We start from the raw sequence: 14964 nt of genomic DNA, 5'->3' as shown, positions 1-14964 counted from the left end.
AAAATGATGGTAATTTCTCCAAAAAAATCGTTTTGCTCCAGATTTTTGGGGGGGGTCCAGTCCCCCCCGTCCCCCGCGGGATTAACGGCCCTGGCTTCTGAAGTTATTATTGACCAAGATCTTACATGGCATGGGCGGCGCAAGGCTCCAGCCCCCTCACGTTCTTGCAAAAAGTGCTTTTAAGAGGATAAAAAGAATAGAAAAAATAGAAATAGAAGAAAAGAATAGTGCGATAAATCCTTTTACAGTGTTGCTTAATTTCAAAGGAATAAGCCAAGGTCTATGGTGCCCCATAAAGTAACGAATTTCCATTATAAGACTGGAATTAATCAAACGTTAAAATCATGCCTTAAAAATAGCAAAATGCTTGCAAGAAAAGACCTCAAGAAATATTCTGAAATGTATTTTAAGCTAGTAATGCATTGTATTGCAATGTACACTCTTTTTTTATAAGAACAATTTTATAAGAACACGAGCCTCAAAACTGGTCAAAAGTTAAGAACAAATTAAGAACAAGCTGAGGCTGAGCTTCTGCAAAATGCAATTTTGAACAACGTTTTTTCACAAAATCGAGGATTTTTAGCGATGTGTGGGTGCTTTTTCGGTGAATATTCAAATTTGTCAGCAAATTAAGGCTGTCTCACTCACTTTGTTGGAAAATGAGGCCTGAACAACTCCTTAGAGCGAAAAAGCTAGCAATAGCACTGCTTACACCCTCTTAATTTAAGAACAAATTAAGAACAATCCAGCCTCAGAATTTGGAAAAAATCAGGAACAGTCAGCCTGAACTTAAATTTACTGGTTCTTATAAAAAAAGAGTGTATTGCTAGAAATGTATTGCTAATGATTTCGTTTCGGACAGGATGAAACATACTTTTTGTTGCCCATGCAGGGGCGGTTCCAGCAAAAAGCTTGACTGAGTTCCAGGCCAAGGCTAGGGTCTTTCAGATAATGCATTGATAATTGTTCCTAAGACAACATTATTATTCATATTCATGAATTGTGGTACCAGGGGGAGGGGTAGGTGCTATCCACTCACTAAATCTAGATTCTAGACTTCTTTCTGACAGAAAACAGTGCCTCATTGAAAACAGTGCCTCTGTGAAAATTTTTGCAACCTCCTCCTTTTCTCAATACCCTTTTGTTTGTCTTGGATGTCACAGCAAAGTTTGTCCCTTTTGTTTTGCTCGCAGTTTGTTGTTTTGCCTCCGTAAACACCAGCATATTCATCAAAATATGGTGTTCCGTCTGAGCATAGGTCTCCCGTGCCATTTAAGACTGAAGATATTGCAATTTATAACCAAGGTAGTTAATGCTCCTGAAAATTAACGATATTTCCTTGTTTTATCTCAAATGCTTAATAATCTGCTAGAATGCTGCGATGGACGTGAGTATAAGACATCTGCAGTCGCCATTTCGAATTCAATGTTTTGCAGTTCCACAATAGAACAAAGACAATAGGTAGTCAATCAACTACGGGCCATTGTACAGCTCTCTTACAAATATGGTATCATTTCCGAGTTCCAGATGCTGTTTTGACTGAGTTCCATCCGTTTCATTGTTTCAATTCATTCACTTCCGAGGCACAAAATGTTTATTTCCGAGTTCTAGACTGCTGTTGTCTTCCACAGCGTCTGGAAAATCGTTTCCAAATTACGACAGAGAAGAAACTGGCAATTTTAAGATCTTGAAGAGACTGTGATAAACTTTTTAGGTTTCAATTTTTTAATTTAAATATTACTTAGTTTCAGGCAACACTATTTTTAGCTGTATGTTGGAAAACTGACTGAGTTCTGTGCACCAAGGAACTCACTCTGGATCCGCCTCTGGCCCATGTTGTCTATTTTGTTTAAAAAAGGTTTAGTTTAGTTGTATGTTGTAATTTTTTTTAATTGGTTGCCACTAAATAACTTTTAACAAAAGCCTATAATGTTTAATATTTGTCTTAATTATTATGTCTCTTTTCATAGCAATTGATGGTAAGCGACATTTTCTTTGAACTTTGAATCGGACGGTAAAGATATTAAGACATATGACAAACGAGGTCATTTTTTCAAATTGACGTTCTCCGGCGTTTTAAGGAACTCATCCTCGTGATGACTATTTTGCGATAGCTAGATAATGTCTTATTTTTGTGGAAAGGACCACTTCGAAATTTTAAAGTGTTATTGATAAACACTTTTGAAATGCGGTTTTCTGTTAAGAGTAGGAGTTTTACGCACAATACACTTAAAAGTGAATTCATCCATAACAGAACGGCGATTACAACTGGAACGAAAAACAAAGACAAAATATCATTTTACAGCTTACATGATAAAAGCGTGCGATCAAAACGGAAAGTAAACATTATTGTTCGTGACAAAACAATGGCTATATTGTTCGTATAATCTAACATTTTCAACGACACGGGGACGACAAATTTTTGCTAAACGATAGAACATTTTTGCAAAATCTTTTGTCATGGATATTTAATCTATCCTAGGCCCCCTGTTTTCTAACTTGTGTTGTAGTCTGTAGTCCCTGTAAAACATACCTTTGTAGTCCCACAGGGCTCTGAATTTAGTGCTATGATGTTGATACTTGTTTCCTTTAGCATTGGCAATGGTAAATCAAAGAACACTTCAAAGAAAATCAAATCACACGTTTTAACTTTTTACCCACGTGATATTACTGTCAGTAAGATATCATGATCTGACGTTTAATGAATAAAATGGAAGAAGAAACAGCTTGATAAAAATCACATATGGCATTGCTGGAGAGCAGTCTGTCGATGTCGCTGCAATGAATAATTGCCTGGTGCATGCATTTATGCTGCAAAAGTACTTGCCACGTAAAGGTTTGCATGCAAAGAAATCATTGATAGTAGACGATGAAATAGAGCTCAGTTCTGTGAAGGAGCACTTAAATCGGGAACCAAACAGCGACATTCAGGAACCAAGGGAAATGGCGTCGAAGAGGGACGTAATTTTTGTTAAACCTGCACCAGAGAGAACTCAAGAGACAAATGATGAAAAGGGTGAATGCAGTAAACTGTGTTTAACAAAAGACGTTTCTCATTCAGAGACAAGTGATTGTAAAAAAGATATTTCTACAAGGAAGCAATTTTGTTACCAAACGACAGAGCCACATCATCTGCCTGACATAGTTGATTAGCACTTGAAGCATAATAAGTTAACAAAAATGCCTGTGCATAGATTTGTTTGCCTCTTTTTTCATCTGATCCTCTTTATTTGGGCTATTAGACATTCCCTATTTCAAAGGTAAGAAAGGGGAATTAAGATAGAGTTTAAGTGTTAATTTTCTGCAAGTTTCAGTTTCATTGATTCATATTCCCATATTATTCACAAGCTTTGCGGTTTTGGTCACATGTCTCATTTACAATACCTTATGACACACCCATGTTTCCAATGTACAGCCGTGTTTATTTAAACAGGCTTATTGATCTTGAAGCTTCAAGTGACTTGACCAGGATTACACTGTGGTGTACGAGTGTACCTTGCAAGCGAGACCAGTAAAATCCCGTTCTCTACGGTCTAACAATTCCTCTACATACAGGTACGATAAAGCTATTTTGTACCCAAGGAACCAATCGAACGGCTCAAAAATTTGCACACGTCCAGGACAGATGTGGGGTAAGCAAGGACTGTCTCAAATTTATTTTTGTATTTGCTCTGGTCCGTCTTTTATAGCCAAATACAGCTGTGAGAGGGAAGAAAAATTGTTTGCCAATTTTTGACATGGCATAGTTTCAAGGGCAGGAGGAATTTAAAAAATTTGAGACACACTCTGGTAGCTTAGGATCTGCGTTTTCTGCTGATTTAAGTCAGATTTTGATACCTCAAACGCAAGGGTACAAAATAGCTTTGGAAGGTGGTACACTCATTTAAGCAATAAATTTGCCTGGAAAGTATCATTTTACAATATTTGCCAAATATTTTGATATGGTTGGAATCACCACTTTGTTGCGCATCTAATGATGTATAGTTTAATCTGATTCTGCTAATAGTTTGGCTTTTAGGGAGAGAAAACCAAATATTGTATCAACAACGTTTACCGTAACAATAAGTACTTGAGGTGAGTAACTGCTGCAAAGAGTAATAACTGCAACTAATTATGCTTTGAATTCGATTTTCTGATCAAACTCAGTTACTTGTATGCTCTTTTACATTATTGAAGAAATTATATATGTAAACAAATTGATTTTGATTTTATTTTCCTTGAAATCATCTTGCCAGACAGAAAGTGAAATTATTTATCTTTTTGCAAAAAGTAGTTCTAACATTTTCACTGTGAAAATTTCTCCGAAAGCCTATCTGTACAAAGAAAGAACAAATTGAAGACTTGTTGCACCGAAGGTTCCACTGAAGCATGCTTTCAAACAGTACAAGACAAATTTAAAATATACTAATCTGGCATGCCCTTTGCTTCAGTTTTTCAGCCTGTGTTCCAGACCCCTAACTTGAAAGTAGAGGTCTGGAATTACTTTCAAGTTAGGGGTCTGGAACACAGGCTACAGTTTGGCGCTTTAATGTGAATTATGCTCCTCAGCACAGATCCGTGTTTAAAGTTGGCATTGCTTTGTAACCATTTCCTTTTTCAGGTGGTTATAAATCAACCAAAAACCATCTACATGCAAGATGATTCATTGCAGCATTTTCATTTTATTTCACGATAATTATCAAACAAATGCACAAAAAATTCAATTCCAAATCTGAAAAACATATGAATTTCAATATAACCCAATTTAAAGCGACAGCTGCATAGTTTCCATCATATGAAAGAACTTTCAGGATGTTTTGGCTTTTTCAGAATTTCATAATTCTTTTTCTCACAGGTGCCCGGAATACACAAGCAACCTGTACTTTTAAGATTCATCTTTTGAGCCAAATTTACAAGCTTCCTCTTGTTGCTGCAATTTTGCATTCTAATGATCGCTGTTCAGCTTATTCTATTGATTCTGACTTCTTGCTATTTTTTTATTGCTTGCATTAATTTGTGCTCAAACTGAGATATGCTTGAAGATGTATCATTATTTATATGCTGTGTTGTGAAGTTTAGTTCTTGAAGATATCACCTCACGTATAATTAGGAATGGGTAGAGTAGCACTCGATATGTTCAAGGTCACGGGATAGGCTCGTTACAGAACTTAGACGTGGTAAGAACATGCATAGATCATAGACCAACGTCATTAAGCCTCATAAAGTAAGTGCCATCGAAGGTGTCTTTATTGTTTCTGTCCTGAGAACCGAGAAAGAGAAAACTTTAGAACATGTTGCATGTTTGCTTGATTAAAAGTGCTGTTTGGCTTTCATCGTATAAGCTATTTTTACATCAGATAGGTCTTTATATTCGGTCATATCGTGTCAAAATTACATAATAATCGCTCTCTGGCATTCTTTTTCATGGTATTGTGAAGGGTCATACTTGGTCTTACATTAAAATCGAAAACTTTCGGACGGGAAAGTTTCAGCAAAACAACTTCAGATCTAGAAATTGATGTTGAAAATAATGTGCTGCCAGTGATGATTTGACATGAAGACCAAAAATTTAAACCATAGAAAATCGCCGTGGAAAATCAAAGCCAGAAATTTTATGCATCGATGACTGAAAAAAATCTTTGCATCATGTGTTTTTATCCTACATTATAAAATTTATGTTTACAAGAACAAGAAAGAGAATTATCCAATGCATTTCCTTGTGTTTTTGAAAATTTTCGGACGAAAAAGCTTTTTGCCAAACTTAGATATCAGACAAATAAAGTTTCGGGCGATATTTTGCCCGATGGTTTGATCGTCCGAAAGCTTTCGGTCCTAATGTACCAAAGTCATACTTCTTCATTGGTATTATGAAGTGCTACTCAGGGTGCCGATCCGCTTTTCTGAATGCCATAAAGTAGCTATTTTCAATTTATGCTAGGAGAAACGTTTTGCTTGCCCCCTCTTGATTTTTCAAACAGGAATGTCCTCCTTTTCATTATTAACCTCGTCACCATGCAATCTATGATAAACTCTATTTTATGACGAATGACTCAGCACCTAGTCAAAAGTGAAGTTCTTTTCTCATTGTCACGATCCCACTACACTTTCATACTACCAAACCCTAAGTTTCATGTTATGTGATTGGCCATTGCCTCAGGACAAATGCGTCAAAACAGTGAATGTGTGTGAAAAAACGGGTGATTGATGTAAATAATCATTCAAGGAAAAAATTCAATACAATTTGTTTGTAATTTGCTAGACAACCTGAGTTTCAATTGTCCAATAAACATTATTCACATATATTTACACCTAGCATGTACTAGTGATGATAAAGTCCTCTAAAATAAACTCACAGCAAAGTAATGGGAGAAAACAACGGGCCATAATATAATTCTAATTGTAAAATGAGTGCAAATAGGCAAATTATTTGGCCATTGTGATTTTCTCATAAATTATTAAGAGCAATTGCATAATTTAGAACAGAAACTCGTCTTTACGATGATCAATGTTTTTAAAGACGGTTTCGAATGGTAAAGAGTAAACGTAAAATGGTTTTATTTTGATCAGCTGAAATGAATACATGACCCATACTGTATCAAGATAAAAACTTACAATTTCATGGACGCTGTTGATCGAAGAGCTACATATTTTAACGTACGTATCTGTTATTTCATAATTACGTCGTGAAAAGGTACAGTATTCTCAGTATTATACTGTTTCAGAATAATGACATGAAATGGAGATGCGAACAATAGATAATTACTGAATCTCATCAATACCCATAAGAAAGTGATCCGACTCAGTGTTGCGATCAGAATATGTGAACTGACTCTTAACAGGATTGAACAAATGAATATCTTTTGAATAAGACCTCACTGATAGATAACATAGACCTTGAAATTGGCGACGTAAACTCGATGTTGATGAAGACTTGGATGTCTACTATAGTATATTAATTTGGATTTCCTTACTTCGAGTCTATATACTAAAATCATTCTAAAGCTTTCAGTCTTCATGACATGTCAATACATTCATTTAAAATAAAGATCCTTGACAGTTTATCGTAAGTCTGCAGGTTTATGCAGGAGCACACCACTTGAGTTTTTGCATGGCACAAGTTTTTATTGTAAACTGTGACGACTATTTGAGAAGAAAACTGTGACATCGAGTTGGATACTACCGTACAAAATTTGAGAAAAAGTGATGAATTATAACGGATGTTGTGTTGGTTGTCCGAGAACGTGAAACATGTACGGAAGGTCTCTGCGTTTTTACAGGTCTAAGGTAATACTTCTAAAAAATTCATTTAGGCAAATGTAAACTCAAAAGCAACCCCGAATCAAGTATTACTATATCATGAATACTGTCTTGAAGCTACCACTACAAATTTTATTCTGACTACGATTTAATTAACAACAGGATATCAATATACGAATGCAATATTTTCAACATCAGGATCCAATTTCTGCAATGCCACTTCAATTTCTTATCAAATTTTTACAAAGCACTCCCTGCGCCTTACTCCTAATCTCTTTGCATTTGATTTGCAAAGTTGGCCAAAGTTATCCCGTCATCTGAAGTATGAAATGTGCCACTCAAATGCCACACCCACCCCTAGTTTTGTTCACTTAGAGTCACTGAGATTAAAAAAGGCCAGTCTTGCTTTCTACTACGCTCGTAGCTTTTGCAAAGGAGCAGCAGCTGGGGACGGAGCAAGCAATTGAGGGCGGGGCAAGCCATTGCTTATTCAAAGAGAAGGACAGTAGCCTATTGTCTTGAAAGTTACCAAGGCTGGAGGGGCAGCTTCCCCCCTAATCAGCATGTTAAAAAGACCCTGGCTAATCTCAGAACAATAGCTTCAAGGCAGGGGACCACCTGCAAAAGGCTAGGCAACACCTGCAAATTATATCAATCAACTAAAACAAGGAAAATTAACTGTGTTTAGAGATTTAAAGTCTTTTAACTTGGCTAAATATTAACTCTAGCTATTTTTCGAAATGAAAGAAAATGGCCCTTATCAATAATTTACTGTCCAGATAATAAGAACTTTAAACAATTTTCCTTTGAAAAATATTTTCCAGAAAATCGCAGAAAATCGCGTCTTTGAACCTGCCGGATTATCGATAACCTAATGCTTGGCTCCATTAAGTTTGGCATGCTCAAGGGCCCTGAAGACTGAGAAAAACATGAAGGAAATTTAACGCTCTTTGGTGGTGCTGCATGACTCAATTTAATTAAATTCAATTTCATCAACCAATACCAAATACAATTTACACTAAATAAACAGACGAAGTCACAAAATATAATATAACATTACTCTACCACACATTACATTAAAACACTACAGATTTTTTATAGCATTGGCTGACTAAAGAGGAGCTTTCAAAATAGGTTAACTAATCGAGAGAGGAAAGAGCCCCCCCCCCTCCCCCCATAAAAGGAAAAGAAGAATATATATATATATATTTATAAGTAAAATAACACAAAAAAGCATGAAACAGCTTACCCTCATTCCATTTTAAGATTGGAATTAATCAAACGTAAAAAACCATGTCTTATGTTTGCAATGTCAATAGCAAAATGTTTGCAAAAAGGACCGCAAAGAATATTCTGAAACGTATTTTAAGCTGGCCTAGAGGGCGTGGTTGCAAAAACTCTCTGCTCGCTTTGCTCGCAAGGAAAACCTCTGCTTTCGATATACCTAAGGCCCCCGACAACCTCTCGCCCGCCTTCCAACGAGCCGCTGCTAGCATAACGAGTGCTCCAGACACTCATAGGCATAAAATATCGTGAAGAATTTCAGTGCGTTTTTTAAAAGTTGGTTTTTTGGTGTAATGTTATCAACTGGAGCCCCTCGTTTTGAATTTCTTGGCGCAGCCCCTGTTAGAGAGGGTTTATTTGAAGCTTTATAAACAAATGCTAAGATATTTGAATAAATAAAACCATCAAGCTTTAATATTTCTAATGAATGAAATAAAGGATTTGGTAAAGCAGTAGATGGTAACAAGTTCATATGTCTGAGAACTTTTTTGTATGAGAAATAGTGGCTTTAGGTAAGAATCAATTGCTAAGCCTCAGACAATAATACCATTATTAAGAAAAGTAGAGAAAAGTGAGTGGTAGTGGCAGGCAAGATTTGTAAGGGGAATGTAATGTCAAAGGTTGAAGAAAAGTCCAGCTGTTCTAGAAAGTTTTTTATGTAGTTCACAGTTATGGTATTTCCATGAGAGGTGCTCATCAATAAGAATACCTAGAAATTTATCATTATTGGTCCTTTTAATAGATTTATTAGATTAAATGTGAATATTGGTATCATCAGCAAATAAAGAAAGATAAAAGCTTTGATGAGTTTGGTAAGTCATTAATGTAAGTAAGGAACTACAAAGGGCCAAGAACTGATCCTTGAGGAGCACCATATGTTGATGTGATATTACAAGTGGAAGTGGAATGTCCATTTACTGAAACATGTGCCCCTAGACTCTCGGTGTCACACCAGTCGATAGCAACACGCCATTGAACTAGCTCTGTTACTGCTTGCTTAATGGCGGTGTTGGATTATCAATGAAAATGAACACTATATTTTGTAATCAGTCTGTGGTGCTGCAGCCTTTTAAGCAATTTAGTGACTTAATTTACCTTATTTTGCAAACAGACAGCAGAAAAAGGGAAATATTATCAACGAAAATGCTATACCCTGGGTTTCCTTTTAAAAAGAATAATAAGTCAAACAAATTAAACTTAAAAAGAATTTTTAGCCTTTTATTTCTGGGAAACTTTCCAATGAATAATTCAAGACGGTTGGTTCTAAAATAACATATCTAGCTTAATGTTATATTTTAGTTATGAATTATTGACTAATAAAGATTACGGACACAGAGGCGGTTTCGATGCATTAGACATTTTGAGGACGAGATTCTGAAATGACGCAAAGTTTGAAGCAAATAATTCTTGTTGTATATTGTTAAAAAACCAGGCAATAAATGCACTCAGTTGCAATGAATATTCATCACTACATTTACAGGTTTCCTTGGTGACCTGAAGCAAATATAACCAGATACATAGGATGGAGAAACCAAGTTTGAAAAAAATACTAATAAGGCTAGGCGTGTTTATTTCATACTGTCTGGTCGGGGCTGCAGTCTTCCAGTTGGTTGAGAAAGAAAATCAGCAAAAGTTGCAAGACCGATATCGCCGCTCGTTGGACAAATTCATGGCCAGATTCAACATAAGCAAAATTGATATGAACCAACTTGAAGAACTAATCTTGAAAAGTGGAAAACAGTCAATTGCAACCAATTGGAGCTTCTCAAGTGCTGTTTTTTTTGCAGGGTCGACGCTACTAACAGTTGGTAAGTATTTTCCAAAAATGAAAAGATTTCTATATAATGAAAGAATTAGAAAATAAAAAAGATTTTTTTTGAAGCTGCATAAAGCTAATCTTTATAAAAGCAGAATAGAATTTACCATCAATTCCGTTTTAAGAGAGTTCAGTTTGTTTCAAGTGGTGGTTTTGCATATATAAAGTAGTAACAGGGCCTCTCTGGCTTAATTCTCTAATTTCTTCACCAAAATGTTTTTTACCAAAAAAGACATTGCTATATAGCAATGGATCATTGTAGTACTGAACCAAAGAACAACAATCGTGTCAGGTTCAGTGTCTTTTTTTCCTCTGTTTACAGCTCTTTAAAATGCCTCACAACCTTACTCTTTACCAGGTGCATGGTGGCTCATCGGGTCACGAGAAAGTTCCGGGTAGGCCCCTTAGAACATTTCATGTGGGCCTCTTAAAACTTTATTCTTACTTTTAAGCTTTTATCATTTATAACATCAGATTTATGAGAAAAACAAGTGAAATAAGGCCCAACGCTGTCTCCACGACACTCATTTCCAACATAATAAGTGATGACAATAAGAAACAATCAGGAGCAAAATTGTGTGCCCCTACATCTTTATTTTCCCGGCCCATAAAAATTTCCACCACGCCCCTGGTCTTTACCAACAGTATCAGAAGTAATCTCCAAGACCTTCTGTTCATAAAGCTTCTACAAGAATTGTTTTATGCTTCGCAAACTGTGACATAAATTTCGATACACTTGCATAGCCTAATCTAAGGGCAATTGACTCGAGGGGCAGTTGCCCCCTAGTTAGTATGTTAAAAAGACCCTGTACACTTGAATAAATGTAGAAGGTGGTGTTCTTTCCCTAATCAGCCTATTAATCTAGAGAGCCGCTCCCAGTCCTCTTTAGTAAATGTAACATATATTCTGTTACACATGAATAAAGTTAGAAGGTGGCGTACAATTTCTTCAATAACTGCTTCTAGAGTTCATGTATTTTTAGATGTAATTTAATGATTGCGAATTCCATTTATTGAATGAAATTTGAACTGTATGATTTCGAATTTTAAATTAAACGTAGCCGAACTGAACTGAAACTGTTGATTTTGATAAGAAAGCACGGTTTATTTATATTTATGAAGGCAGAAGAGAAATGACAAATAGTTCTTTGCGTCATACAAAATATGATAGACATAGCAAGAAATATTGTTTATCGGAGTTTTCTAGTGCTTTGGCTTTGACCATTCACATCTAATCCGGTAAATTTGATTATAGGGCTCTCTATTTTTCGGACAACTAGGCATTGCGGGAAATCGAATGTTAATAAACTAAAAGGAACCTCCAGATTTAAGCGTTAGGGATATCTTTCTTTGGTAATTTAGGCACATTTTCAGGAGCTCTGTAGACATGAAAGTTATTTAATACAGTCGCATCTTACTTTCATGGAGGCTTTCATCCTTTAAAGCAGCAATACAACTTTATCACTCAATAATGACATGTTTAGAAAGCTAAATTGCAGTAAAAAGTTGCCAGCACAGTGGCCTAAAAAGGTAGATAGTTAATAACATCTAATAGATGGAATATTGAAAACAATATGTGAAGCTCTTTTAAGACATTTGAGAAACATGCGTTAGAAATGAAACGCTAGAAGTCACATTACTTTTTATTTTAGTTCTTGGTTCGCTAAACCTTCTTGCTTCTTGAAAAGATAATTTATTTTTCCTGTTTTCGATTAAGCACAGGACCGAACTAAATTGTTAAATATGTCAAAATTTTTAGCTGTTTATTTCTTCTTTCAACCTACGATTCCTTATATCTATAAATTTTGCATTGAAAATAAAGAGAAACATGATATAGTTAAAATACCTTTTCCCATCAAAACAGTGCCAGGTACCTTTTAATAAAATGCTTCCTGGATCTGTCGTATTACCCAGTTTTTTTATGCTGTTGCAGCCAGCTATGTACTCTATGTAACAGTCCTTGTAATCACCAATATGCCTACTTTATCTTCGCAGGATACGGCAACATTACACCAAAGACAACGGCAGGACAAGCATTCTGCCTCGTATTTGCTATTATTGGCATACCCATAGCTTGCCTTGCTTTGAAGTCTTTAGGAGAGAGAATAACAGTCACGTTAATATCATTTACCAGATGGATACATACCATAGTTTATAAAGATAGACAACGCGTCAATTCTGTTCACCTTAAAGTCACTATTTTCACCTTTTTTGTTACCCTCGCTGCAATCCTCCTGTTAGCAGGAATGGCTAAATTAAAGCGAGATGAGTGGACCTACTTTGAATGCATATACTTTGCCATTATCACTTTTACAACAATTGGCTTCGGTGATTATATACCAGTCTACGAAGACAATTTTTCAGAATTCGATATAGTCTCATTGACACTGGGGGTTTTAGCAGGGTTTACTCTGGTATCAAGTCTTCTCTGTTCAGTGTCGAATATGATTGAGGAGCACAGTGCTTCTATGATAGAAAAGGCAAGAAAAACAATTAACAGACGCAGAGGCAAAAGCAAGGACTCAAAGGGAACAACCTCTGATACTGAAATAAATTACCAGGGACCACTTGACGGCATACCTGGCAAATTTATTCATTTTGTTGAAGGGAAAAATGAAGTCGCTGCTTTGCCTGAAGAGCATCCGAACGGTTAGAGGAGACATGTTGAAGTGTCCGATAGAGTCACGTCGCCCCTTATGGAACGATTTCAGCAACTATTGTTTTCCTCAGCTTTTTAGTACTTCCAAGTAAAACCAGCGTACTACGAACACATTATTTGTTGTATAGTCTACATGCTTGCGTAAAGACAGTCTTGTCGGCTTTTCTCTTTTTCTACAGGAGCAACATTACTATAGGCCATTTTTCTTCGTGAAAAACTTAGGCCTTCCTCTTTAGTCGTTCCCCTTATATTATGGAGCGACTCAATTTGAGGCAAACAAAAAAGCGCACAACGGAGAAAAACCGGGAATTATCATCATCTTCGTTTGGAAGGGGGGCGGGTTCTACGACGTAGGCTATCGAAGAAGCCACTAGACGTGCTTCCGATAACCCCCTTGAATGAAAGTCGTGCAAGCTATTGTTTGGGTTCTAATAATTATTCATTTTTGAGAGATGAAGAAACAGGTTTGTTTTGTTTTAGCTTAAAAACGACCGAGGATATGGCCAAGAAAGTTGACGTGCAGGAAAAAAGAAGAGTCGAAAGTCTAATGACAACTTTTTCAGTAACATCTAGCTTACTTTTAAAAGATTCTCCTAGCTTTTATGAACAAAATGAAACAACGAAAATTAGCAAAAAGTACAAGTAATGTCGTCAGCAAAATAATTTCGCGGTTTGAAAATAAACAAAACCCAAACTTCATTTATATTAATATTTTATCATTGAACAGTCAGAATTCATGAAGAAATCGAACCGTTCCATACGGTGCTACGTGACTCTACAAGAACGAATGGTGGAGCAATGATTTGATCTGAAGTTGTGCAAACGAGATAAATACGAGGTGGACTTGAAGAGAACGCTAAGTGAGTCCCAAGTGCACGCAGAGTGAATCCCAAGTGAACGCAGAATGAATCCCAAGTGAACGCTAAGTGAACCCCAATTGAACGCAGAGTGAATCCTTATTGAACGCTAAGTGGATCCCAAGTGAACGCTAAGTGGATCCCAAGTGAACGCAGAGTGAATCCAAAGTGAACTCGTAGTGACAGCAAAGTGAGCGCGCAAACTAAACTCTATCTGAACGCCCAGTGAACTGTTTGTGAACCCCAAGTGAGCGCCAAATGAACCCGAAGAGATGACAAGTGATTAACTTATATAGAACCTGAGCACTGCAGGCAAGCTTAGAGCCTCGGGGAGGGGGGGGGGGACGGGGACGTGTCATTTTGGTTAAAATTTTGGACCCATAATTCTGCAAATATCTGAAAAATGTGAACCAAAATTTTGCAAACATATTGAGCTACCCCCGAGCTTAGAACAGAAACCCCAACTGATAGCAAGCCTTTGCGTAGATATATGGGCGAAAAAGCGTTTGCTATAAAGAAGGGACAGATTAAAGATGGTAATGGGGCTTTGGCTTCGAAAGCATCTCTCTGATGTTCTGTTGAATACGGGACTATTAGGAAGCTTTAACAAAGTGGCTGTTTTGTCCCTTTTATAACAATGTTTCCCATTTTTCAAAAAACTTCTCTCGTATGCTAAGTAGAAACCAGCCAATGAACAAATATATATATATAAAAATGGAACAACCCAGGATAGAAGATGTCATTTGTCTTGATTCTGGCTAAATTTATCTTCATTTTTATCAACTAAAATACATCTTTTTTGTTCAAGTCTGTACTCTTTTTGATAGCAAACCAAACTGTCTTCATTGTGCGTAAAAGCAATGACATTTTTGTTTCCCCTTTATCGATACATTGAACCTTGCACACTTAGCAACACACAGAGTATGATTCAAACCGGAATACAGTAGTGTTTTACACTTCTGGGCACAAATGGTAGTAGACATATCATAGGCGTTGTAGTCATACTGCATTAAATTCTTAGCATTTCACAGTAAACATTCATCCATATGAATTTACGGTACATTGTGTTTCATCATTCACCTCCTTTTAAGCAAACAATCCTTTGACGTCAA

General features: G+C 36.4%; 1 protein-coding gene across 1 annotated transcript; it reads left to right on the top strand.

Annotated features, from left to right (window-relative positions):
* Window positions 1-5854: 5854 nt before the first annotated feature.
* LOC135687112 (two pore potassium channel protein sup-9) lies at window positions 5855-14185 on the top strand. Its single transcript, XM_065203578.2, has 3 exons — window positions 5855-6633; window positions 10001-10328; window positions 12332-14185. The coding sequence occupies exons 2-3, from the start codon at window positions 10043-10045 to the stop codon at window positions 12988-12990; spliced, it is 945 nt and encodes a 314-aa protein (XP_065059650.2). The 5' UTR covers window positions 5855-6633; window positions 10001-10042; the 3' UTR covers window positions 12991-14185.
* Window positions 14186-14964: the final 779 nt, after the last annotated feature.

Source organism: Rhopilema esculentum, chromosome 20 (genome assembly GCF_057945365.1).
Source record: "Rhopilema esculentum isolate cy_ngs chromosome 20, ASM5794536v1, whole genome shotgun sequence".
NCBI classification, from domain to species: Eukaryota; Metazoa; Cnidaria; class Scyphozoa; order Rhizostomeae; family Rhizostomatidae; genus Rhopilema; species Rhopilema esculentum.
Note: the sequence above shows the minus strand (reverse complement) of the source record. Positions and strands in the feature narration are given on the sequence as shown.

What these genes read in the sequence shown, in the direction of transcription:
- LOC135687112 (XM_065203578.2), top strand. Translation starts at nt 10,043, where the DNA reads ATGGAGAAACCAAGTTTGAAAAAAATACTAATAAGGCTAGGCGTGTTT. An exon ending in GTCGACGCTACTAACAGTTG is followed by an intron (nt 10,329 to 12,331) that starts GTAAGTATTTTC and finishes TTATCTTCGCAG; the next exon opens with GATACGGCAACATTACACCA.